Below are 26,520 nucleotides of genomic sequence, written 5' to 3' on the forward strand. Positions count from 1 at the left end.
TATGTGTGTAGGCAGTAAAGTTAACTTCCTTAACGCCTGGGAAAAGAAAGCAGTAGACAGGTTAGTGTAATAACTTTTATGACATTAATCTCCTCTTTGTTAGCACATCGCCTGTCATTGGTAAATAAAGAATACGATATAAGTTGTTATCAAATGCATTAATTAGGATTACATTACTTGTACTTCTTTGTTTATCATATAGTTATCAAAACTTTTCAATTGAATTAATATATTCAAAACATAGTTATGCAATAATGTAGTAGGTGTTGCTGTTTGAAAGGTAAACGTGGTGTGATTATCGTCTGATGCTAGAATCACAGATCTATAAGCACTTCTAATCTTGAAACAAATATTTTGTTTAAAATCTATAAATAGAAACGAATGTTATGCCAACACTATAAATATAATCTACGTGATAGACATTTGCTTTATTACGTGTACATATTTATGTAAACTTCCGGTTGGTTTTAGATAATCACAAAATGTATGTTAAATACTCTCGATGAAATTTAAAAAAATCCAACTGTGTATTTCAGACACTTAAAACAATTATTTATCGTTTCTTGTTAATACAATTAATTTATTGAAATATTGAGGTATTTTGTTATAGTAGTAATGGACATAGCTTTTAAGAAATAACTATTTATAGAATAATATGATTGTTTGGATGCATCCAAATTAAATGTCTTTCAAAACAATAATGGATATTGTAGCTAAGTCGATCAACGTGTATATACACAGCGCTTGTCTTACTGTATTTACTGTTTCATGCAGAGCGGTTTGAATAAAAATAATTCATTCCTAAGCGAACGTGAAATGAAACAGAATGGCCAACACACGGTCAGCTCCACGTAGGTTACTAACGACTTAAAACCAAGCGGACTAAAAACTCGTGTCGCTGTGTGGTGGAATGCAGGAGTTGATTACGTCTTAAACTAAATTTACACAGCAACATCAATTATAACATGATAAACCTGTACCTGTTTGGTGGCAAATACAAACAGGGGGTTCTGGTATAGTCCGAGTCGATACGAATGTAGAAGGTAAAAATCAAGATGATACGTTAAACAATAAAACCAGTAACAGGTTTCGTTTACCTCGAAAGGAAATGCATTATGAATATTAAGAGACAGGACACGCAATTGTGACAAATTCTCTTGGACTCACGTTTGATTCTTTTATGGTTATTTGCATTACTATTTTATTATTACAATCAGCCGCAAGAAGAACATCATGTCGGACGAAAGAAAAAACATTCCAATTCCGAACCTGTCAATTGGGGAAGTGTGCTTGAATTGTGATGGGGATTGGAATGATCTTACACGACTGTCACATATACACATGCTACACACTCACATGCCACACATACACATGCTACACACTCACATGCCACACATAAACAGGCTACACATAAACAGGCTACACATATACAGGCTACACATATACAGGTTACACATATACAGGTTACACATATACAGGCTACACATAAACATGCTACATACTCACAAGCCACACATAAACAGGCTACACATAAACAGGCTACACATATACAGGCTACACATAAACAGGCTACACATATACAGGCTACACATAAACATGCTACACACTCACATGCCACACATAAACAGGCTACACATAAACAGGCTACACATATACAGGCTACACATATACAGGCTACACATATACAGGCTACACATAAACAGGCTACACACTCACATGCCACACATACACATGCTACACACTCACATGCCACACATATACAGGCTACACATATACAGGTTACACATAAACAGGCTACACATATACAGGCTACACATATACAGGCTACACATATACAGGCTACACATAAACAGGCTACACATATACAGGCTACACACTCACATGCCACACATATGCAGGCTACACACTCACAGGCTACACATAAACAGGCTACACATAAACAGGCTACACATATACAGGCTACACATATACAGGCTACACATAAACAGGCTACACATATACAGGCTACACATATACAGGTTACACATATACACATGCTACACATATACATGCTACACATATACAGGCTACATATAAACAGGCTACACATGAATAAGCCACATATACACATGCTACACAGTCACATGCCACACATATACAGGCTACACATATACAGGCTACACATATACAGGTTACACATATACAGGCTATACATATACAGGCTACACATATACAGGCTACACATAAACAGGCTACACACTCACATGCCACACATAAACAGGCTACACACTCATATGCCACACATAAACAGGCTACACATAAACAGGCTACACATAAAAAGGCTACACATATACAGGCTACACATAAACCGGCTACACATGAATAAGCCACATATACACATGCTACACATATATAGGCTACACATATACAGGCTACACATAAACAGGCTACACATATACAGGCTACACATATACAGGTTACACATATACAGGCTACACATATACAGGTTACACATATACAGGTTACACATATACAGGCTACACATGAATAAGCTACATATACACAGGCTACACACTCACATGCCACACACTCACAAGCCACACATAAACAGGCTACACATATACAGGCTACATATGAATAAGCCACACACACAGGGGCTATACATAAATAAGCCACACATACATAGGTCACACATACTTAGGCTACACGTACACAAGCAACACATACAAATGTACATCGGCCACACATACTTAGGCTATATATGAATAAGCCACACATACACAAGCCACGCATAAATAAGCCACATACATGTAAACACAGGCTACACATAAATAAGCCACACATACAAAGGCTACACAAAAATAAGCCACACATACATAGGCCACACATACACATGCAACAAATAAATAAGCCACAATTACATACACAGGCTACACATACACAGGTCACCTCTATACAGGCCACATACATACATATAAAGACCACGCAAACACAGGCCAATCATACAAAACCATACACATACCCGAGTCACAAGTAAACAGGGTCACACATAGATAGACGACACATACACAAATCACCAAAAAAGGACCACACATTCACAGGTCACACATACATGTACATAGCCACCAATATTCATGTCACATATACACAAGCCATGCAAGACTCGTTTATCCGCATTTGTCCATTTGACAGACAGTTTATCCAAAAAACGCTCACAGACGAGATAGCCGCCTGGCAGCTGTGTGCGATTTCATTAAACACCATCCATTTTCAAGCAAATTTCCTCATGGGCAGGTTCGGTATTTGTTTTCTTTTGTCCGACATGATGTTCTCCTTGCAGCTGATTGTAATAAACAAATGATAATAAAAAATAAATATAAAAAGGCAAATATTTATTCCCTGTATGCGTTTAAGACAGTTTGGCCATTTCTCGCTCTGTCTCTTAATAACTATTTTCTGTAGATTTAAGTATAGAGTAGACGTTTTTTCCGATCTCATTTCTAACATCTCATAGTGAAATTAACTTTTCATGTTGTATTTGCAACATAACAGTTCTGGTCGAGCCAAATATCATTTAAGAATTCATGCTGCTCTGTTTGTTGAAGTTTAAGACTCAATCAACATATACATTATACCATATAGCGACACAGAAACATGTCTGACAGTTTGCCAAAACAAAGTGACAAAATCGTGATGGCAGAGCAAAGTGTGACTCAGCTTATTATATTGTATAATGAATGTGCACCCAAAGGTGTAAAACATGTACACGTGTTGCCTTGGTCACGTGTCTGGTGATATGACAGTGTGTATACGGTAGTAGGTCCTCTATATAGTTTGCTCCAACTTAACAACTCAAATACAGAACTGAAAAACAAACGTAAAATAATAAAAGCCACTTCTAAACATAAACATTTATTTCTTGTGAAACGAAATTCTTACATAAACCATATTTTCCGACCAGAAGAAATGTTTGGAAAGAAAATTCGGTATTATGTATTGAACACACATTTGTATTCCTAATTTGATATTCCATCAGCATTTGATTGCTCATCCTTTGCAAGAAATATTGATGCTTACTACTAAACATACATTTGTATAAAACAGTTAGGGTTTGGATAATTTTACCTGGAAGGCACGTGCCTAGAATAAATACCATCGTTCATGTAACAATTAGGACGCATAGTATATACATATATTTGATTACACTTTCGATTATTAATGAATCATTTTTATTCAAATCATACGTAAAACAACATATACCCTAGGACGTGTATCGTGTATAGCCACGTTGAACGACCTCGCTACGATACCTTAATTGTTTTAAATATCGTAAGTATTGCCTCAAAATAAACATACATGTATTATGCTAGACATAATTGTTTTCCTCGAAGGCTGTGTCTAAGACTGCCATATCAGAATACCTCAATATTTGAAATAAATGAATTTTGACATCAAGGAACTATAAATTATCCTTGTATTAAGCTTTCTGAAGTACACAGTTTGAGTATATTTCATTGAAAGTAATTAATATAGATTTAGTGATTAACTAAAACATACTGGAAATCTAAATTAAGATGTACACGTAATAATGCAATGTCTATTACGCAGACTGTATATATAGTTTTAGATTAAATAGATATTTTCTATTTATAGCTTCTAACGGAATGTTTGTAACATGTACAAATGAGCTAATAGGTCCCTTGTTCTAAATACCGAGACCACCAGACAAAGTCATGCCACGCTTATCTTCCTAACAACAAATTAATTCTATCGAAACTATTCAATTAACCAATTCATTATGAATACATATTTGGATCATTTATTTGTACAATAATACAGGTGTTTTAATCCTGGCTGAATAATGCATTTGATTAGAAGTGGAAGCGTAGTTAGTTTATAATAACTTAATATCATCGATGATGTGCTGGTACGGGCTACATTAATTTTCCTACACCAATAACACTGAACAGTGTATTGAAATCATAACAATATAGTCATTATTTATTTTTTGAAGAAATTCTTCAACAACCATGAATTCAAAGAAAGTTGTATTACGAAAAACCTATATATATTGGTATATACTTTATATAATCTAACTGAAGTTTCACATCTAAAGTACAAAGGCTTAATATATCTCCAAGCAATGATAGGGTGAATATGTCATGGTTCTAAACATAACAGGTTAGCGCTCCAGGAAAACACAAAACGTGTCGCTATTAATGTCTTTGGTGTCCAATAAAGCCAACATGATCATGTCATTTGCTGCAGTTGAAGTCCTCCGTCTGTGAGAAACGGGTTTGCGGGGTCACCGTGACGAAGCAACTGACAAGGGAATCAAAAAGTAACCAATGTAGGCTATTTAGGCATTATGCATACACAAGTCCCGACGGGTTTATATTTTTATTATAGGTAACCCCGCAGAGTCATTCTGACCAGGCAAAGTAGAACGTTGACAAAGAATGGAGAAAAGGTAGAAAGATATTGGAATCGGCCGACAGTTAGTTTACCGAATTTCTATTGCATCCAGTTTAGTATTATTCCTGTGCTCGTTTTTGTATTGATATGTTTTTACTCATTTTCCCCTAGGATTGTAGATAGTATTTATACTGATGATCTAAATAAGAAAAAATATACGTAAAAGTTATTCTTACTTTTTCGGTTTACATGGACGTTTTGAAAGCCTTAATTCTAGCCCAGTTCTTCTCTCCTATTGCTTTTTTCTTCACCCCCACTCCTCTCTCTCTCTCTCTTTCTCTCTCTCTCTCTTATGATGATGGTAATGATTCCATATAATATTGTTAATGTACACGTGTACACGTGTTGTGAAGATCATTATATACTATGCTGAAAAAATAATCTTGAATACTGGATACATTTGTACGTGATTCAAGTCATCCAGATTCATCACACTGCGTCATAAACATCAGCCTGCCGGCCGTGCATTGACTAACACCATTCGTATTCTAATGAAATACCAAATTGAAAATGTATCGCAAGACTTTGTTTAATAGAAAACATCAGATCAATCAAAACTATTTACCTTTTATTAGTTAGATATATCCATGCATCAACCATATCAAATTAATATTCAATTCCTTCATGCGATATGAATTCAGACGTGTTTGGTGCTTATTTCGATAATACAAGACTTCAAGAGATGCAGATGACAAGAAGCTTTTATGTTTAATATCATGAAATCATTTAGGACTGTTCTATTTCCTCATGTTATGAGAATGCAGAAAGGCTTGATGTTTGTGATATGCTTTGTGGCACTGTTGTAACTACCCAACTCTCATTTGAGGTTGTGACTAATCCTGATTTGACCTAGATTACATGGCGGGTGTATCTCGATGAAACAGAAAACGACCTTCAGGAACACCTGGTCTTAATCTCTTGGTATGTTATTCAGGAGTCTCCATGGCAATATGTATATATGTCTATTATCGTTTTTGCCCTTTGTTTAATCGATTATAGTTTGAGTTCTGTTGTCGATAACGCATACTTTTTTCAACGAGCATTGTTGTTTTTGATTTGTTTTTTTTTGTTTTTTTTTATTTTTTTGTTTTTTTTTCACATTCAATAGATAAATTTAGTATACCGAGATTTATGTCTGCAACTGTTAAATATTTTGAGTTGATTTTGTGTGTTTGAACACTTTTAAATGTATCAATTTAGTTTTGGCGTTGTTAAGATATCGAGGTTACTGCCCCATATTGAAGGTTTTAAATTGGTGATGCAATTATATGTAGCCTCTACTAACTGTGGTCAGATATGCATATTCTACTAATACACATACAGTGAACATCGCGTATAATATATCACTATCCGACACTATTGCGCATCCATTGGTGCACAACTTACGAAGTACGAAAATGGCAACTTAGTGGAATAAAGTGATTAAAAGATCATGTGTACTGTATATTGACGATAAAACCTGTATGTATCCTCTTGGTAAAATACTTGAGCAAAACAAAATTTAAATATCGTGTCGTGCGAGCTATCTTGATCGCTTCAATTCCTTCTTTGATGTGTATACCTTCTGGATATTTAAAACAATAGTCTAATCAGATCTGCTAATGACGTGTCACTTTGGGGGTTGCTTACAATGTGCTACCAGACCTTTCGTCGATGAGTAATATTTCTGATATCTACAGACACACACTGTGAATAAAAAAAAATCAGTTCATTTGATAATCGTCATTACAGAATTTAACATGGCTTAACTCCAAACATTTTAAAGCTGTTTTGTTTTTAATCTGGTTTTGAATGACAAAACTAAAATATTGTACCCCTTTGACAGATCTGCTATATAATTCAAATGTTAAACGTAATTTAAACTTGTCATACACATTGTTCCTACAGCAAAACTACAACTATTACGATGTGGCATGTCTAATAATCCTTCATTTTGTGTATTATATTATCATTATTATTATTCCTTAAAATACCATCCCAACGTGTATCAGTGTGTTGTAATGATAGAGAATTCGGCCAAAGAATATTAGAAAGAGTATGGGTAGTCAAATCGGACAATGCCAGCAATATCATGATAAAACAAGATCGGAATCCGCATGGAGTATACTGAGGGAATCTTTCCAGATGAATAACAAACATAAAAACAAAAACAAAAACAAAAACAAAAAAATAAATAAATACAATAAAAAACAAAACCAAATCTATGATTTCAGTATTTGCGCTTGTGCACTAATTAAAGGGACATCACGGTAAAAACGTTGTTATTTTCATTGAATGTACGTGTTCTGTTCCTTTCCAGTTATATTTCTGTGTTTTCCCAATATTCACAGTCGATTCCTATGTCCAGCTTGACCACTCGAATTAGTTGGGGGGAAACCCCTCTCAATATAGCGCGGAAACTATTTTTAAATCATCAAGTGACTGTATTGACATCGAGGCATTTACATTTGTAAACACAAACACACGATGACTGAAAGAAGTGAGAGCGGCAGTAGCGATACAGTACGTAAAACCTATTTTAAGCGTCAGATTATGATATCATTGATGTAGAAGTTATTTTATGAATCCGAAATAGTTAAAGATTATGAAAAAACGTGACGTTTAACTGACAAAATCGTAAAAAATGTAAATATTCGAAGCCTAGCCACAAACGGGCCCTAAGAAGGGGTAAATGTAATCGTTCATGTAAAAGTACGTACTGTGTATCCAAAATCCGCGATATTCTCTAATTGTTCCTTACTTTCTCAAAAGTTATGCAAAACCTCCGAATAGAACTAGTGAAACTGTTAAAGCCCCTGACACGTTATGCTTTGGTCAACACTTGATTCAGTTTATTGCGTTGTGTTTTTGCTGTCATTTTCCAACAGGTGCATTTTCATCGTAACGTGCAATTTTTATTATAAATGGAAAAGTGAGGATGCCACTTTTATAATAATCTGGTAAGTGTATCAATCACAACAGCACCAGATCTAGAGTATATGTTTTAGAATATAATTGGTAACAGTTGACTGGTTTCGCCTTCCATGGGTTCTTTAGGACCATAGACCCAACCAATAAAAGCACTGTTCACTATTTTACTCTAATTGGTGTATAATCATGTGTAAACATTTTTCATTTATTGTTTCAAAATCATAAAACATTCACAACAAACGGCATGTTATACAAGGCTACATAAAGCCAAATGAAGGCCTGTAAGGGATAGTATACTCACTGGATAAACGAACCATCCTCCTCCATAGCTTTCCTTTCATAGCGGCCCAGTGTATCCCTGCTGTCATCTGACATAGCCTCAACTCCAGAAACATCTGATGATTGAACTCTGGGAAAATCAAGTCACACATATATACATATATACTGAAGTGAGCTGTACGTTGTGAAATGATAAGCCACAAATAACTCTAGAGATCTCAATTCCAGTGTTGCTAATTTTAACTAAAGTATGCTAAATTTCTTATCAAAATACACGGTATAACTTATATTTCCTTCAACAAAACAACATAACTATGATAGTGATAATACCAACAAGAATGCCAGAAATTAATTCACAACACACATAATAACAACTCTGTTGTACATTGAATTTTCAATAATAATTTTGGGTTTTCTGTTACTCTGTACGTAGCATGTCAAAACTCCATAGACATTGTTTAGGTATTCATTATGTATTATCTATGGTCAACGTAATGACTAAATTTGAAACTTACTCTATATCAGAGACATCTGATATAACATGCTCATCTTTCTTCAGTAATAACTGATGTGAAGTGGCAGGTGTTGAGGTAGAAGGCCCCTGGACAGGAGTGGATATATGCATGCTTCCACCATGTAATTCTCTTGTGGAAGATGCATACCTAAACGACCAAACAAAATGATGTACATATACATTGTAGATATTTCTTGTGCATGGAGACAAATAATAACTAAATTGAGCATATGGAATAATGCACTAACTCATGATCAATATCTTCATCTAGACTATTTAGTATACACTATATAGTTAGTTTATAACACATTGAAATGACTACCTGGAAGTGGTTTTGAATACATGGGTAATTGGTGAATAATTCAGACCTGCTTATAAAATAAAATACAAGCGCCTGTGCCGATATGTAACTCCATACGGCATGTATTTCGTAACGAACTGGTGATAACAACGTCACTTAAGTTATATTTGTCAGTTCAAAATCAGTTGGCTATATACAGGGACAAGTTACAATAATTATGCAAGCATAAAATGTGCGTTATATTCATGTTCATGTATAAGAAGTATTGTGTATTATGTGAATACGTTTTAGGTTCCGCAAATTACCCCTGCGGGGGCCCCTTTCAAAATCAAACTAACCAGCGTGATCTTGATCGCTTAAACGTCGAAATATTCCATCTGAGTTAGTTGGATAACGATATTATATATATTGGTTTGAACGCGTTCTGCATATATTCCGGTGCCAATATTTATGTGTAGATTCTATATAGTGACAGTAGCGAAGAACTAATACAGACAATAATAGGCCTAACAAGTTTGTTACGGCAGTTACTTACCAGCAGTCTAGCAGAATACAGGCAACGTCTGTATTACTGCAGTCGTTGTTTTCATGTTTGAATTGTTCCCATCTGCTGTACTGCTTCCCCAGTGTGATTCTAGGGTTATCTTTAACCCATTTGGACATTCTTCTCTTTGTTGCCGAAGCCGTAACAATTGCGCGCATGCGTTATATGGAGTTGGTGTGTGACGCAAAATTTACATATTCAGACCATTGATCAACGAATTGGGATTACCTTTTTTTAATTAATAATTAATGTTTTTATGTACAGATATCATCAACAGCGAATGGTCATTGTTCATAAGGTTATATTTTTTAAATATATATGCAATAATATGCAAAAATACAAAATAAAAACTGGTTTACCGTGATGTCCTGCGACAAATTTTGTGTTGTTTGATGCGCTAACCCGATTTATTTAGAACCACGACATACGTATACACCGTCTGATTGTTTGGATGTATATTTAGTCTTTTGTATTTCAAATCGAAATCATATGTGTGTGTGTAGACAGTACATTTAACTTCCTGGACGCCTGGGATAAGATAACAGTAGACAGGTTAGTGTAGTAACATTTATAACATTAATCTCCTGTTTGTTAGCACATCGCCTGTCATTGGTAACTAATGAATACGATATTACTTATTATCAAATGCATTACTTAGGATTAAATTACATGTACTGCTTTGTTTATTATATAGTTATCAAAACTTTTCAATTGAATTAATATATTCAAAACATAGCTATGCGAAAATGTATTTGGTGTTGCTGTTTGAAAGGTAAACGTGGTGTGATTATCGTCTGATGCTAGAATCACAGATCGATTAGCACTTCTGTTCTTGACACAAATATTTTGTTTAAAACCTATACATAGAAACGAATGTTGTGCCAACACTATAAATATAGTCTACGTGATAGGCTTATTACGTGTACATATTTATGTAAACTTCCGGTGGGTTTTAGATAATCACAAAATGTATGTTAAATACTCTCGATGAAATTAAAAACTTCCAACTGTGTATTTCAGACACTTAAAACAATGATGATTTATAGTTTCTTGTAAATACAATTAATTTATTGAAATATTGAGGTATTTTGTTATAGTAGTAATGGATATAGCATTGAAGAAATAACTATTTATAGCATAATATGTGTATTTTGATGCATCCAAATTAAATGTCTTTCAAAACAATAATGGATATTGTAGCTAAGTAGATCAACGTGTATATACACAGCGCTTGTCTTACTGTATTTACTGTTTCATGCAGAGCGGTTTGAATAAAAATAATTCATTCCTAAGCGAACGTGAAATGAAACAGAATGGCCAACACACGGTCAGCTCCCCTTAGATTACTAACGACTTAATACCAAGCGGAGAAAAAACTCGTGTCGCTGTGTGGTGGAATACAGGAGTTGATTACGTCTTAAACTAAATTTACACAGCAACATCAATTATAACATGATAAACCTGTACCTGTTTGGTGGCAAATACAAACAGGGGGTTCTGGTATAGTGCGAGTCGATACGAACGTAGAAGGTACAAATCAAGATGATACGTTAAACAATAAAACCAGTAACAGGTTTCGTTTACCTCGAAAGGAAATGTATTATGAATATTCAAGACGTTAAGAGACAGGACACGCAATTGTGACAAATTCTCTTGGACTCTTGCATTCTTTTATGGTTATTTGCATTACTATTTTATTATTACAGTCAGCCGCAAGGAGAACATCATGTCGGACGAAGGACAAAACATGCAATTTCCGAACCTGTCAATTAGGGAAGGGTGCTGGAAATGTGATGGGGTTTTAACAGATCTTACACGACTGCCAAACGGCCTTCTCGTCTGTGAGCGTTGTCATGATGAGCTGATTGGTTATAAGAGTCGCAAAAATGAGGTAAAATATCCATAAGAATAACTTTATACGTCTACTGCCTTCAGACTGAATCCTAATACGGTTTTACCTATACAAAACACAACTACACGTACCACATCGCTGTGACAAGAGGTAACTTCAACGAAAGTTTAGTTTTTATTTATAAGAAAACAGTGCACATCAGTCAAAAATGGGTTGTTGTTATACTGAGTGGGTGCCTTGAAATTGAATCCTTACAGGATGTATATATGTCTGTATAACGGATGTGCGTAGGGGTAAGTGCTTTGGTATGTGCAAATGAGTTGTACATGGATTATACGTAAATTAATAGGGATTATATTTATTGAGGATGCTGCAAAAGTTATATCACAATCAATTATAATTTAATGCGTGTACCTTGTGATTTTTCAGGTATAATTAATAACTAGAACATTTCTTTTAAATAACGCCAAATTGTATATACAAGTGTAATAGATACATACATGTGTATGTTATTGTATAGATTGCAAAAATTGGCAAATTACATCATAAACTATATCATCAAGTTCGTTATATGTAAATTACAAATGTAAAGGGAACATTTGGAGCATAAATGTTAACTGGAAGGTTAGTAAAGTATCAAAAATCTAAAACAGCCATTGAAAAAATGAAAAAAAACCTACTTGGATTAACTTAGGATATCCTTTTTTAACATTCATATATATTGACGCTTCCAGTTTTCGAAAATCCACGTTGTATGAAATCTAGATTAACATTCCTGGCTTTTACACGTTGCCATGGCAAATACATAATAATAACATTTGATTATCTTCAGTCATTATTTATTGATATCTGTCAGAGAGTCCCTAAGATAAAAACATCTTGAGCATTTCTATTTCATTTATATATATGCTATTGTTATTTCTGTTAAGATTAATTAATGCTCTCTCTTTCCTCTTCCTACTAAAGGACTCGAAGTCGGCAGACGTCGCTTCCGATGATGGTACTTCTATCCGAATTGAGCATATGAACATCAATCGCATGTACATCAATATTTCAGATACTGAGAGCAAACAGGAAGGAGACACTTGGGCGCGTTAGAGATGTGGACATACACAACAAGGAAGTAGCTGGTCGTATCGCGGATGGTAAGCAGAAGTGTGTCTTTCTCTCTCTCTGTTCCGCAGTTACTTTATTCAGATGTCCTAGTAGGTGATGCATTATGCACCGTAAGACCGAGAATGTTCAGTTCGATAAAGAGGACGTATGTTTATTGATTCCAGAGGTCGAACACAAAATGTGTCTAAAAATTGTCCTTTTTAAAAACTACGAGTAACATTTATCGACTAAAGGATGTGCTCAATGCTTTGAAAAAGTTTAACTGATTACGGTCATGTTTACTTCGACAAACTAGTCGTAGTGTTTTCTAAATGACGATAAATCGAGCCTTTTCGAAAGTGATGCTATTTTCATTGTGTTTCATAGTAAAAAGAATGAAAGCCAAAATAAAACGTCGCTTTCTGTTTGTGAATTATTTACTTTTCGTTTGAAAAACAATAAATATCAAAGACTGAGGCCATTGATGACACACGTACATTATAGTAGATATGGGACTATATGAGCAAAGTAAGTAATAAGGCATTTCGTTCATTTATTTGTTTTGATATCACTCAATCAACCAATTTGATGTTTCGAAACGTACCACTTTATATCATTTTACTGCTATCTGCTACAAAGGACATCTGGTATGCAATACTGATTTTAGTTGAAGGTATTGTAAAATGTGTCCTTGACGTACGCCTTCCCGTCCCTGAGATGCAGTTCAAATTAATATTTTAAACACTGATTCTTCTCTCCAAAGGTTGTCTTCTGAAATGTCGATCTTAATTTATCGTCCAGAAGATAAGTTTTGCACTGAGTGACCTTCTGTAAAGAAGGTGGGTTAATGTTGAACTTGCATTTGAAAACCGCAAAAATAACCTAAAATCAAACAAAACGTATTATTCTATGTGCTCTCCGTTACTCCTACGGGTTTATTTATGATGACTCGGTTGTTTCCTACCTAAGGTCTCTTTTCCTAGTTTTCACTAGTAATTACTTGCATGTACCTGCGTAGTCAAGTGAACGGCACGAGGGACAACATTAACGTCGGTAAAATTGCTCAGTGCCGAAACACGAATGAAATTGGTCGTAATTAGTTAAATCAATTAGTTGTAGTTGATTTCCAAAAGCATTTCGTGGGGATCGAGTAGAATGTTTTCTGTTATTCGTAATAGTTGGTATATATTCAAAACTGGTAAAACCTCCGTCAACATAGTGACTGCCGATCACAGTCGCGATCACGAATATACACTGAAAAAGTGAAAGTTAAAATATGCGCAACCTGTCCCTTTTCCTTACTTTACATTCATACATGATATTGTTCGATACTGATTTTTTTATATCGCATCAATTTAAACATATCTAAACTAACAAAATCACTTAAAAACACTAAATTTACATGTATCCTTCGTGTTAACCAATCAGTACAGACAGCGCGGGACCTGTACACAATGTGACGTCATCGGAATGTACATGTTTCAACAATGTACAACATTTTATAGTTTATATAAATACATGAATGAGCAAAATAATGCGGCGAAATTCAACCTCATGCGACACCCTAACACTTGACTCATTGAAAAAAGGATTATTTAATCATACGTGTATCAACATCCAACTCTAGAATTAAGACGGTCAACACAATGTCTTCAGCGACTTAAAGGTCTTGCTTTATCTTGCATTAAGATTATAATCACAGTGATTATTGTATCACGTGTGGATCAACTACCATCTGTAGGATCGACAGGTCGCTAAGTGTCAAGTCCCCATGCCTTTACAATAACATTCATCTTCAATATGGGTTCGAGACACGGGCTTTAAGTGGTATAAGACATTCCGTGATAAATAAACTTAGTTACTAAGGCGCGGTTATATACACTTTACGCTGGATTAAGAAAATGCGTTGAAACCGAATTTATACTTTAGTTTTTATGTATTTTCAAATCTTATTTTTGATATAAATATTATTGTGTCTTTTTTAATGTCTTTGTTGCCACAATATTAAGTCATGATTTATAGCACAGCTACTAAACTGTCAAAAAAGTTATCCGGTGTATATATATATATATTTTTTATTACAATAGTATGGCTAAAATAATAAATTTCCTATTTTCATTACTTGCAGTTATCAAAAAGAACAATGGAGAAGAGAATTTGCCCGACACATTCCGACCGGATCCCGACAGTAGCAACCTCAGGAGGCCAGTGACAGACATGAATGTCGCTTCCGGATTTCCGAGGTTTGTAGAGCATGGTCGTTTAGAGACATCGACCTACCTTCAGGATGACACCATCTATCTGAAGATAAAGATTGGCCTCTTTGAAAAAGAAGAAGAAGAAGAAGACCAATAAACCTTGGAAGCGATTTTGTATTTTCACATATCAACTCTCACATCTAACACAAACGAATGAGTTGATGCATCTTATGTTTCATTTGAATATCAAGTATAATAAAGCTTTGTAATTTTAACTTCAGTTTCAATATCGTTCTTTTGTTGTAATTATTGTACGGTTATTATTTCTTTTTGAAAAAAAACCCCCATCTCCACGTAATATTGAAGATTGAAAAAATAATATTGATAACATTATATATGTTAACCTCTCTCTTCAGAAAGAGGAAAGCAATGAGGCTAGGTGAGGCAACCTCGTCAGCCAATACATTGTCTGGAATCTATACTGTCGTTGAGAGGTAAATTGTATGTCCATTATAAACAATATAATAATATATATATAGACTACCTTATGCATCTTAATATCTAGAGTATGAATATTATGTTCGTAGAACGGACCCCCCTCTTGCGAGAGGGCAGCTCATTGTGTGTTTTCTTCTCTATATATTTAACAATAAAATGATTTGAACGTAAATATATCCTTAAATATTTAGTTCTCGAAGACGACGTCTATTACTAGGATGATATTCGTAAGGTGCACGTGGAAGTTGAATTCACGAAACTGCTTGAATTAATTATGATCAGTTACACAATTTTTATCCATATTTCTTCAAAGTAATTATACATATGTGGCGTAAAGTCTGAGCTCATAATTTAAAACTCAACAATATTATGATACTAGCCTTATTGCTATAAACCGATTTCATGAGTATGATTCTGTCATTCAATCAGATGTGTTCGATATATGTAAGTCATATGTCACATAAATAAGAAAAGTTATCTATCCTCGAAGAGAATGTTTGTTTCTCACAGATTACCATTAACATATAATACAATTTTGAGGATAGAAAAACTTTAGGAATACATTCTAAGGTCTGCATCCAATAAATCATTTAAAGATTTAGTTTTGAGCCAAGGTCTGTTCCAAGACTTTCGTCCACGTCCATCTTGATGTCCACATTTGTTGGATCGCTAAACATGGCGGACTCCTGCTGGGAACAAAACGAAAACACTTTTTAGACTAAGATACAAACATTTTTACACGTGATGCAAATGCTTAGTGTACAAAGAAATTATTGATATATATTGATAAGATGACATTATTATAAATATTTATCAATTTCATCAGTGATGTATTTATTAATAAGAAATGTATCAAATAATGATATAAAAATACGGTCCAAATATCAATTTAAATATTTTGGTAAGGATGTTAAAAATTGCGTCTCTCATTTTATCTCGCATAACTCTTCATTGTAAGCAAAGATCCTATATATCGATGGAGTATTGTATTATGTTGTGTTAGCCATAGCCAGTTACTAATATATAATAAATCGCCTTACCACGTTCTCGTATAACGGATTATCAAAACCCAAACCGGTATCATAAGTGGGCTGCTCCTCTACTTCCGGAAGCTGTAGTGATGTAGGCATCATCTCGAGGTCTAAAGGTTTTTCATTCTAAAATAATGTAATAAAGAAGGGCGTGATGACAGAGCTTAAATATAACAGACCCAATGACATAATTATATCCAACGGTAATAAACGTACTAAAAAGAAAGAAAAAACTCACTTTCAAGCTATAATAGATCATATTTTAAATCAGTATGTATAGAACCGTTCGTGTAATAAGGGAGGCAAATCGTAGTTGATAGTAAACGTTTGTATTTATATGCCGTGTGTACCATTATGTATCGCCATGCATCATCGTTGACGACGTAGTATCTTATATTTTACGGCTTTAGATAAGACTGCATAATAATCCACCAAACTTATACATAACAGTCCATGATACATATATATATATAACAAACCATGATACTTATACATGACAATCCATTATACTTATACATAACAATCCATGATACTTATACATAACAAACCATGATACTTATACATAACAATTCATGATACTTATACATAACAGTCCATGATACTTATACATAACAATCCATGATACTTATACATAACAATCCTAGATACTTATACATAACAATCCATGATACTTATACATAACAATCCATGATACTTATACATAACAATCCATGATAATTATACTTAACAATTCATGATACTTATACATAACAATCCTTGATACTTATACATAACAATCCATTATACTTATACATAACAATCCTTGATACTTATACATAACAATTCACGATACTTATACATAACAATTCACGATACTTATACATAACAATTCACGATACTTATACATGATCCATTATACTTATACATAACAATTCATGATACTTATACATAACAATCAATGATACTTATACATAACAATTCATGATACTTATACATGACAATCCTTGATACTTATACATAACAATCCTTGATACTTATACATAACAATCCATGATACTTATACTTAACAATTCATGATACTTATACATAACATTCCTTGATACTTATACATAACAATCCACGATACTTATACATAACAATCCATGATACTTATACATAACAATCCATGATACTTATACATAACAATCCTTGATACTTATACATAACAATCCATTATACTTATACATAACAATCCATGATACTTATACATAACAATCCATGATACTTATACATAACAATCCATGATACTTATACATAACAATCCTTGATACTTATACATAACAATCCTTGATACTTATACATAACAGTCCATGATACTTATACATAACAATCCATGATACTTATACATAACAATCCTTGATACTTATACATAACAATTCACGATACTTATACATAACAATCCATGATACTTATACATAACAATCCATGATACTTATACATAACAGTCCATGATACTTATACATAACAATCCTTGATACTTATACATAACAATCCATGATACTTATACATAACAATCCATTATACTTATACATAACAATCCATGATACTTATACATAACAATTCATTATACTTATACATAACAATCCATGATACTTATACATAACAATCCATGATACTTATACATTACAATATATGATACTTATACATAACAATCCATTATACTTATACATAACAATCCATGATACTTATACATAACAATCCATGATACTTATACATAACAGTCCATGATACTTATACATAACAATCCTTGATACTTATACATAACAATCCATGATACTTATACATAACAATCCATTATACCTATACATAACAAGCAATGATACTTATACATAACAATTCATTATACTTATACATAACAGTCCATGATACTTATACATAACAATTCATTATACTTATACATAACAATCCATGATACTTATACATAACAAGCAATGATACTTATACATAACAATATATGGTACCCTTACATAATAATACTTGCATTGACGGAATTCAATACAGTAAACATACATGAAATATGTTTTATGGAGACGACTACACCCACGGAATATATTTCAGTGTCCGCAATGGTCAATTTAAATGTCACTTGTCATCCTTACACAGACGAAGGTCATGTAGAAACAACATTTGATTGTGTGATCGTACTTGAACAAGAAAGCGAGTTTCCTTGCTCACTCTCGTAAAGCTCAACACTACCTCCTAGAGTGGTCTTAGGGATATTATCATCTTTGGTGTGCATGGTATACTGTATACATTAACCTATTGGCGGATTATAACATGTAATAATTACCCATTATCATGACTCAGAAACTAGAGAATTTCCTATCTAACATTTGAAATAACTCAAATGCACGCCAAAGATAAATGTAGTGTAAAGATGACACACAAGATATAAACACCCTTTAAAACAAATGGTGCTATGGACCGAACGAGTTGATACCTAGGAAGTGTCAAAGCCATGTCAAAATAAATATTAAGTAAATAAACGGCACGTGATAAACTTAAGTAAGCATTGTTTCGCCATTGTCTTCTTGGTCGAAATACTGGCTAAATGCCTTAACAACTAAAGCTCAAATGTACTGATATTGGTTCCATAACCCAGTTTTAAAACAACAGTGACTGCAGCTGTATAATTATCAAACAACGGACCTTGGTTACGTGACGTTTGTTTTAGATAAAACTGTCTGGGAGTTGATTTGTAGTTTACTCTGTAATTATTACAATGACACATTACTTACCGACAGCGGATTGCTGCCATACATCGGGTTATCGAATCCTTGCGATTGCGCACCAATAGTTTCCGGTGTATTCGAAGATCCACCAAACCGGAAGGAAAACGATGGAGGTACTTCTAATCGAGGTTTTGGGAATGATGGTTTAAACGAAATCTTGTCAAACATTTTAAACGCAACATCGTCTGGTCCCCTGGAAAACAAGAGTAACTTGTTTTAAGGAAAACATTAGCTATATTCAACATCTCAATTTTTAAATCATTTCAAAAGTTAAGAAATAAGTGAACTTAAATTTCCAATGTCAAAGTAATAGATGGTATAAAGACGCGTGTCTTCCAACTTATCAATCAATCCTCGTACCTGGTTTTTCGGCGGTAGAATATGGTACCTAGGAACAGGCAGATGAGGAGGACTATAGCCAAGCCTACAACTATTCCGGCAATCTCACCACCAGACATCGCCAACCCACTGGCTGTAAAGGAAAGACAGCATTATGCCAAAGGACATGTACGTATGAGGCTACAATCGTAATAAAACTGGAATTGTGATCCTCGCACGTTTGGCTTAAACAGCGAAAGGCGCAGTCGTTTTTAAAGGTACGTCTTTCCTTCCCTTGTACTGTTGGGATTACATCAATCTTATGATACGATTATAAAGGACATGCAAGGCATGTTCTTTTTTCAACATGCATTTTTATTTCAAACGATACTGACACGATACGGATCTCGCAAGGACTTAAATATGGTGAGTAATCAAAGCTTATCGGAGTTGACAGTGCTGACCTTTTTCAGTTTAAAACGAGATGTTCGATTCTGTCTACAACGTGAAATAGGCGAGGCTTCGTCGTTAATGAAAACAGTAATAAGTTTTTAACCGAGAGTCGAACGAGGCTTCAGTCGTAATAACTATAAGCTAAAGCGGAATATATTTCGTTTATATGGTTCGCGAACGTAAATACTGTTGGATATCATAAGTATGGTTACAATAGAATACAAGCAGAATTATAGGAGGTTTATGTCATAGAATAAAACGAACTTACATGTCTGGGCCCCATGGGTTGGGTTCAGTCTAGATCCTTTTGATGTTTCCATAGAGACGCTACGGATAGCATATTTAAATCCCCCGGCATTGTCTAAATACAAATAAATACATCTGGTAAGTATTGTAACCAAAACATTGGTGATTGTCAGTTTTTTTTTTCTAAAGGTGTCAGAAATTTTCAGATCATAGTTGATTATGTTTAGTAAACAAAATGATAAACTCATGTAATGTGCTAAACAATGTATATCGTGAAATAATTTACAATCACAATGATTTGTGTGACAACCTCATTAAATTAAAATTACCATTGTCTAAGTCTGCTTTCATCTGCCCACCAACCTGGATACTCGCGTCACCTGAGACATCATACAATACTACCTGCACGTGACCGTCCGACATCTTGGATACAATGTATTTGACATCCTTATAGTTATCGTTGTCGTCAAGGAATCTGCGTTGTAAGCCATCGCGTAGATCAGCAAACTTGAAACCAGTTCCATATTGTACTGATAGTATGGCGCCTGAGGAGAACCGACATGTACATTAGGGGACATCTCTGACAACTATGCAGAATTGCAGGATTCTCCGGACGTTTCGAATTATTTATGGGCAAGATAATAAAATGTATAATCTGCAATATATTTCAGAATACGTATAATTATAAATAATGTTTATCAGGTATAGTAAAGATAGTGAGTATATTTAATTAAAATGTATTAATTAGATTATAACTTTATTCTACGAGAACTGACCACACATCTGGCAGCATGACCCGGCTGGCCGTATAGGTTGTTTACATTGGATCCGTGAACAGTAGGGGTTCCTGTATTTACATATACGCTGTAATATCTAGAAAGACAAAAAAAAAAAAAACAACAACCATAAGTGCAATAACTGCTTTCTGAATGAATAAATTGTACTTTTTCATAAATTATTCAAACTAACCAATTAACGTATTATCTACACGTACACGGTATTAAATAGTGTACAAACACAAAATTGAAATTAGAGATATGACCGTGGATAATGAATTTGAGAAATGAAATCCTATATGCAGTAATAAGGGTACTGTTTGTAACTTACGTCTAGTCCATCATTACCACAAGCACAGCCAGTTGGGTCTGTACATCTTCGTCTGGCAATCTGTACGAGAGATCTGCTTCCGGAGTTATGGAGGATCGGAAACATCAGTTTCCCATCATTTGTGTTGAGAAATTCAGAGAACCCACTTGTTGTATACGCCTATAAACACAAAACAATTCTTCATTTTAGATTTTATATCTATAGAAATACCAATAAATTATGTTCGTTGACACTCGTACACTGTTTTATGATGACACAACTGAATCCAACCTACCGTGATATTGATTGTAAAATGATGTCACGGACCTACAATATAGCCCTCCTCGTCACATTTATAATGACAACACTACTCGGAACGGTAAAAATAACATTTATGTAATCACATTTCATTTGTCATACATATAATATCCAATTTAACAATGACAACCTTCGGTAATTAACCGAAGTATTTAAGATCAAGAAAAGCAATTCATATTTATACTTTAAAATCCCATCTTTCCTGTAATTTTTGCTTCGCTTGTGAAACTACCTAACGCCGACATGATGATAGTTTTCAAATCTCACAACACGAGCATGTTTTCAGTATACAGGACCTGAAAAAATACGATTTCAATTCTATTCAGCATTAATACTGACAGTAGATTGTATGGTTAGTTCAGGGACTTCAACTTTAAACTGAATGCTCACTTTAAGAAGCAACTACACAATTCACACGCAATTATAAACAGGGATATAGAGCTGTACATAAACCATTGACAAGCGACATCTAAGGTAGAGTACTCGGGATAAGATCTTATCCATTTGTTATCAGGATTATTTGGAAAGAAGTTTATCTTTAACACGAACAGCAATGGAAAACTGTGTTTGCGACCTTCTGAAAACATCAAGGAAAGAGTGCATTGACTGGGCTTTGACGACGGTTCACTGTTTGACGTTTTGTATTAATTGCAAACATCTTTCCAAATAATATGGAGAATATGTATTGCGCTAATTATGGACGTGTACGCTAGAATCATTTTTACCAGAACGTACATTATGATGTACAATGATCGTAAGACACTCCCATGTGTGTTTAATGTAGAGAGAGAGAGAGAAAAGATACTTACAGTGCCGGTGATCTTCAGAGTATTTACTGACAGAGTCAATCCGGATTCTAGATTGACGAAATACGAATTTAGTTTTGGAAATACAACATCATCTGTCTTACACGGAATCAACTCCGAGTCGAGAGCTAGAGAATTGCAACTTCCGGTCACTGTATCTGACGAACACCAGTTAGAGTAGTCTAGCCAGTTGTCCGGAAATGTCAAGTTGTACGTTATCTCTGTAAAAAATGATGTGATCAAGTGTCACTACAAGTATATATGGAACATATGTGTTACAAAATGAATCTAAATGTTGTTGTTGTTTTCTTTATCGTGGACATTTTACTCCCGTGCCTTTCCAACCATTAACTATGTCTTTTTCTGACTTTTCAATGTATATATAGGTTACACAACGAGTGGATGTTGTATATAGTATTTCTTTCACACGACTTAGTCATTTTTCAAAATTCTCTATCCTATGTATACCTACATAAGATGGACTCTATTAATCTTAAGGCAACTAATAACTATGCGTTTATTCATTTTAATTTATCCATGGCCGCCCATATATATTTCTGTTAATACATGTAAATAGTGGTTTTGAATACCAACCGGATCCGGAACTCAGGCATTCCGCACTATGATCTGGTTCATTAGTAAACGCTATTGTACTTCCGGGACCAAGTATCATCTCACCATGTTTTGGCAATATCTAAAAAAAAAACATGATTCAACGAAATTAAACACAGGAATAAAGCTTTAGACAAAATGATCCCGTGGTATTTTGATATATCTTAATAGTCGAACTAATCCTTCAAATAAAATACGATCGTATGTTTTGAAAATTCCATTCATTTATAAATGTGCGAAAAACTTCATAGATAACGGGAGTAATGCAATACAGAATATACCTTCATTCCGTTGTAGCTTTTTAGGTTGATTTACTTTACTCACAATCTGCTGAAGTGTTGTGTTGACCTGTATATAAATAGCCGGACTCTCTTCAGGAATAACGACTATATCATCACCACACGGTTGTCTCCCTTTGTCCCAGTTGATAGGATTGGCGAAATTAGCATTCGGAAGCCATATCTTATATACACACTTTACTGGAGACGTTCCTAAAATGGGAGAAAGTAAAACAATCACTAACTATTGATATAGAAGCTATATATAATATATCACACACACAAAGATCCAAGGTGTGTGGTGTGTTTGTGTGTGTGAGTGTGTGTGTGTGTGTGTGTGTGTGTGTGTGTGTGGGGTGGGGGGTGGGGCAAACAACATGGGTTTGTTTTCCACACGTAGGAATTTTAAACTGCCGAAGAATATCTATTGTGGTATGAGGTTCCCTGAATGACTCCTATTAATGGAATAGTGAAGAGTTTTGTGACTGGTCGATTAATTGAGCGTTTTAACTTCAGGAAATACACGAACTGTGGTGTTATCTGATAGTGCATCAATAAAGAGAAGTCCTAGGCTTAAACAATTCTTTTATACCAATAATGGTCTGCAACATTAATCTATATCATCAAAAGTACGTCCGGTTTTCAGGGAAACGAGTCTCAGGTTGAATAAATGAATTAAAAAATACATTGTTTTGTTTTCACTGTCATGATTGTAATTAAAGAGGTATTGACAATTACTCTTATTCTATCATACAGTTTTAAATAGATTCATACTTATTTAGGATTTCAGAAACGATATAACAAATAACAATTAAGTATAAAAAGCATTGATATCATACCTTGAATTCCCAGATTTGATTCATGTTTAGTTTCATAACATCAACAGACATTCCATCGAGAAAACTAATTGCGACATCCATTAAACCCATTATATGTAAAAAATAATTTTTCAGCTGTTACGCTTAATTTTGAAATAGCTCAATTTTGAATGTTAAACGTACGTACAAAATGTACATATTTGAGTTGAATTAAAATACTACATAAATATCGTTATAAATATATAACGTTTCTTCATAAGATTAATTCTGTTTTTATTATTCATATATTACTCGCTTTAAACATCATCTTATAGCAACTTGAAACAATGACAGGATTTCTCTAATAATTTTCTGACATCATTTCTGAATAATTATAGGGTCGGCATTCTCGTACACCGCTAGAGGAACGACTATATACCCTATATGATGAGAATGCAATCGAAGGTGAGACTCACTTTTAATCGCCTGTGAATTTTATTCAGATCTTAGATATTTACTTTTTAGAGGTGCATCGAAATTCGAACTAGATTTTATGAATTTTAACTCCAATATGAAAATGAACTTTTTAATGCAGTGTGAAAACCTAGTGTTTACTTGGTTCGACAATATGTAAGATGTTTAACCGTAGGCAATCCATAAAAGTAAAAAATATCAATAACAGGTTATCTCATTTTTACAATGTATCATAATGTACTATAAGATTAATATAATTGTTTAATTTTACTCTAGCAGTGTCTCATAAGCCAAATCTGGCTGGGTATCAGTTCTTATTATGTACCTATTTTACTCTACTCTTTTATGATATTTTCCCTCATGATGTAAACATGTACAATTTTATAGAATATGCAATGAACTATGTGATACGTTACACTATAATAATAGAATAAATTGCATATATTTCAATAGTAACACAGTAACTGAGATACTTACAAATCGTGCATGTACAAATGTATTTATCGGCATACTTAATCAAAGAAATATTACTTAACAACCGATACTATAGAAAATAAAATAAATTCTTACCTATTGAAATAAGAAACAAAACTCCGATGACTTTAAGAAGTCCCATTGTGTGACTGTTGTACTGAGAGTGTACGTCCTATGTTAGGGGGCGTATCTCTGGGACGAATTACCGAATTACCCTCGAGAGTATCCGTGTCGCTCAGTATCAGGTGCATTAATTACATTTCATGTCACGTGTACCCTCGCGATAAGACTTTAATGACCAAGCTGTTTATTAGTTTTATTGACGAACTGATAACAACATACAGTATATGTATTTCACTATGTTTACATTCGGTGTTAAAATATTGTCGTTAGTAAACCAAAGTGTAGTATACGAAGCTATACTACAATTTACAATGATTCAATCGGTGTAGGTGTACAGGTCCTTATTTCTATGTAAAACAATCTTAACATGGCTGTCAGTTACTTTTTATAGACATGAATGCCTTCTTAATGTGTTAGCATTTAGTCATGAAAACCACTACAAAAACATACAGCAATTACGAAAGTTACGGCGCAACAAATGTATTTTAAAAAATGTAGTTGTCATTAAACCTCTGCTTTAATTTCAAACAATCTGATGTTATGCAAATGTCAACGATCTTCTTAGCGAAACAGAAATATTAGTTTGCAAGTGGTCTTTTTTTTTTTTTTTTTTTCAATACACCAATACTTTGTCAGTGCCGACATCTTTCTTATTCAAAAGTTTGTCTAGGAAGGTCGTTAAGATATTTTGGAAACACCGCAGCGGATCTGTTCTAAAATTTATTTATAAGTAATAAAATCATAATGTTGAATTTTTATCGATTGTAAAAAAAAAAAAATTAAAGAAATGTTCCGATGCCGGGAACTGAACCCGGGCCGTCTGGGTGAAAACCAGAAATCCTAACCACTAAACCACATCGGATATGTTTAAAGACACTTGTATACGACATTTAACATTTTACTACTGCAACAATCGATACACATTTATCGGTAAACGGATACACATTTTACAAATTCCCCGTGGCTTAGGCCGCTTGAAAATATCACATACAAACACTAGCAAAACCCCAAATCGCCTACGAATCCAACAGGCAAAATCCACAATATCACGAGCTATACTGGATGATGAACCATGTCTCGAACATAAACCATTCCCGCCTACCTGCAGG

General features: G+C 34.1%; 2 protein-coding genes and 1 non-coding gene across 6 annotated transcripts; 1 reads left to right on the plus strand and 2 right to left on the minus strand.

The window, feature by feature from the left end:
* LOC117324350 lies at positions 1 to 15,422 on the plus strand. Of its 3 annotated transcripts, none has more exons than XM_033880162.1 (4): positions 1 to 60; positions 11,709 to 11,893; positions 12,912 to 12,999; positions 15,078 to 15,422. In XM_033880162.1, the coding sequence occupies exons 2-4, from the start codon at positions 11,729 to 11,731 to the stop codon at positions 15,302 to 15,304; spliced, it is 480 nt and encodes a 159-aa protein (XP_033736053.1). In that variant the 5' UTR covers positions 1 to 60; positions 11,709 to 11,728; the 3' UTR covers positions 15,305 to 15,422. The 3 variants fall into 3 exon arrangements, 2 of the variants coding, with proteins under 2 accessions (XP_033736053.1, XP_033736052.1); XM_033880161.1 differs by lacking the exon at positions 1 to 60 and adding an exon at positions 10,493 to 10,554; XR_004531963.1 differs by lacking the exons at positions 1 to 60; positions 15,078 to 15,422 and adding an exon at positions 10,493 to 10,554 and having other exon boundaries at positions 12,821 to 14,642.
* On the minus strand, positions 15,304 to 25,481 carry LOC117324349 (protein amnionless-like). 2 transcript variants are annotated; one of them, XM_033880160.1, is made up of 12 exons: positions 25,385 to 25,481; positions 23,590 to 23,756; positions 23,248 to 23,347; positions 22,657 to 22,874; positions 21,551 to 21,709; positions 21,220 to 21,316; positions 20,773 to 20,988; positions 20,466 to 20,558; positions 19,787 to 19,898; positions 19,433 to 19,619; positions 16,686 to 16,802; positions 15,304 to 16,331 (listed from the first exon to the last, which is right to left on the minus strand). In XM_033880160.1, exons 1-12 carry the CDS (start codon positions 25,428 to 25,430, stop codon positions 16,236 to 16,238), a joined length of 1,608 nt encoding a protein of 535 aa, XP_033736051.1. In that variant the 5' UTR covers positions 25,431 to 25,481; the 3' UTR covers positions 15,304 to 16,235. The 2 variants fall into 2 exon arrangements, with proteins under 2 accessions (XP_033736051.1, XP_033736049.1); XM_033880158.1 differs by having other exon boundaries at positions 15,304 to 16,334.
* A 720-nt stretch (positions 25,482 to 26,201) lies between these two features.
* On the minus strand, positions 26,202 to 26,273 carry Trnae-uuc. Its single transcript has one exon. It is a non-coding gene; the product is annotated as a tRNA-Glu (tRNA).
* Positions 26,274 to 26,520: the final 247 nt, after the last annotated feature.

This window comes from Pecten maximus, chromosome 3 (genome assembly GCF_902652985.1).
Source record: "Pecten maximus chromosome 3, xPecMax1.1, whole genome shotgun sequence".
Taxonomy (NCBI): domain Eukaryota; kingdom Metazoa; phylum Mollusca; class Bivalvia; order Pectinida; family Pectinidae; genus Pecten; species Pecten maximus.

Excerpts from the sequence above, each read along its gene's own strand:
- LOC117324349 (XM_033880158.1), bottom strand. The coding sequence starts at position 25,430 with ATGGGACTTCTTAAAGTCATCGGAGTTTTGTTTCTTATTTCAATAG. Across the intron at positions 21,710-22,656 it reads CTCTGAAGATCACCGGCACT|GCGTATACAACAAGTGGGTT; the intron begins GTAAGTATCTTT and ends TTGTGTTTATAG. Across the intron at positions 19,899-20,465 it reads AACCCATGGGGCCCAGACAT|CCAGTGGGTTGGCGATGTCT; the intron begins GTAAGTTCGTTT and ends TTTCCTTTACAG.
- LOC117324350 (XM_033880162.1), top strand. The coding sequence starts at position 11,729 with ATGTCGGACGAAGGACAAAACATGCAATTTCCGAACCTGTCAATTAGG. Across the intron at positions 11,894-12,911 it reads ATAAGAGTCGCAAAAATGAG|ATACTGAGAGCAAACAGGAA; the intron begins GTAAAATATCCA and ends TCAATATTTCAG. Across the intron at positions 13,000-15,077 it reads AGCTGGTCGTATCGCGGATG|TTATCAAAAAGAACAATGGA; the intron begins GTAAGCAGAAGT and ends CATTACTTGCAG.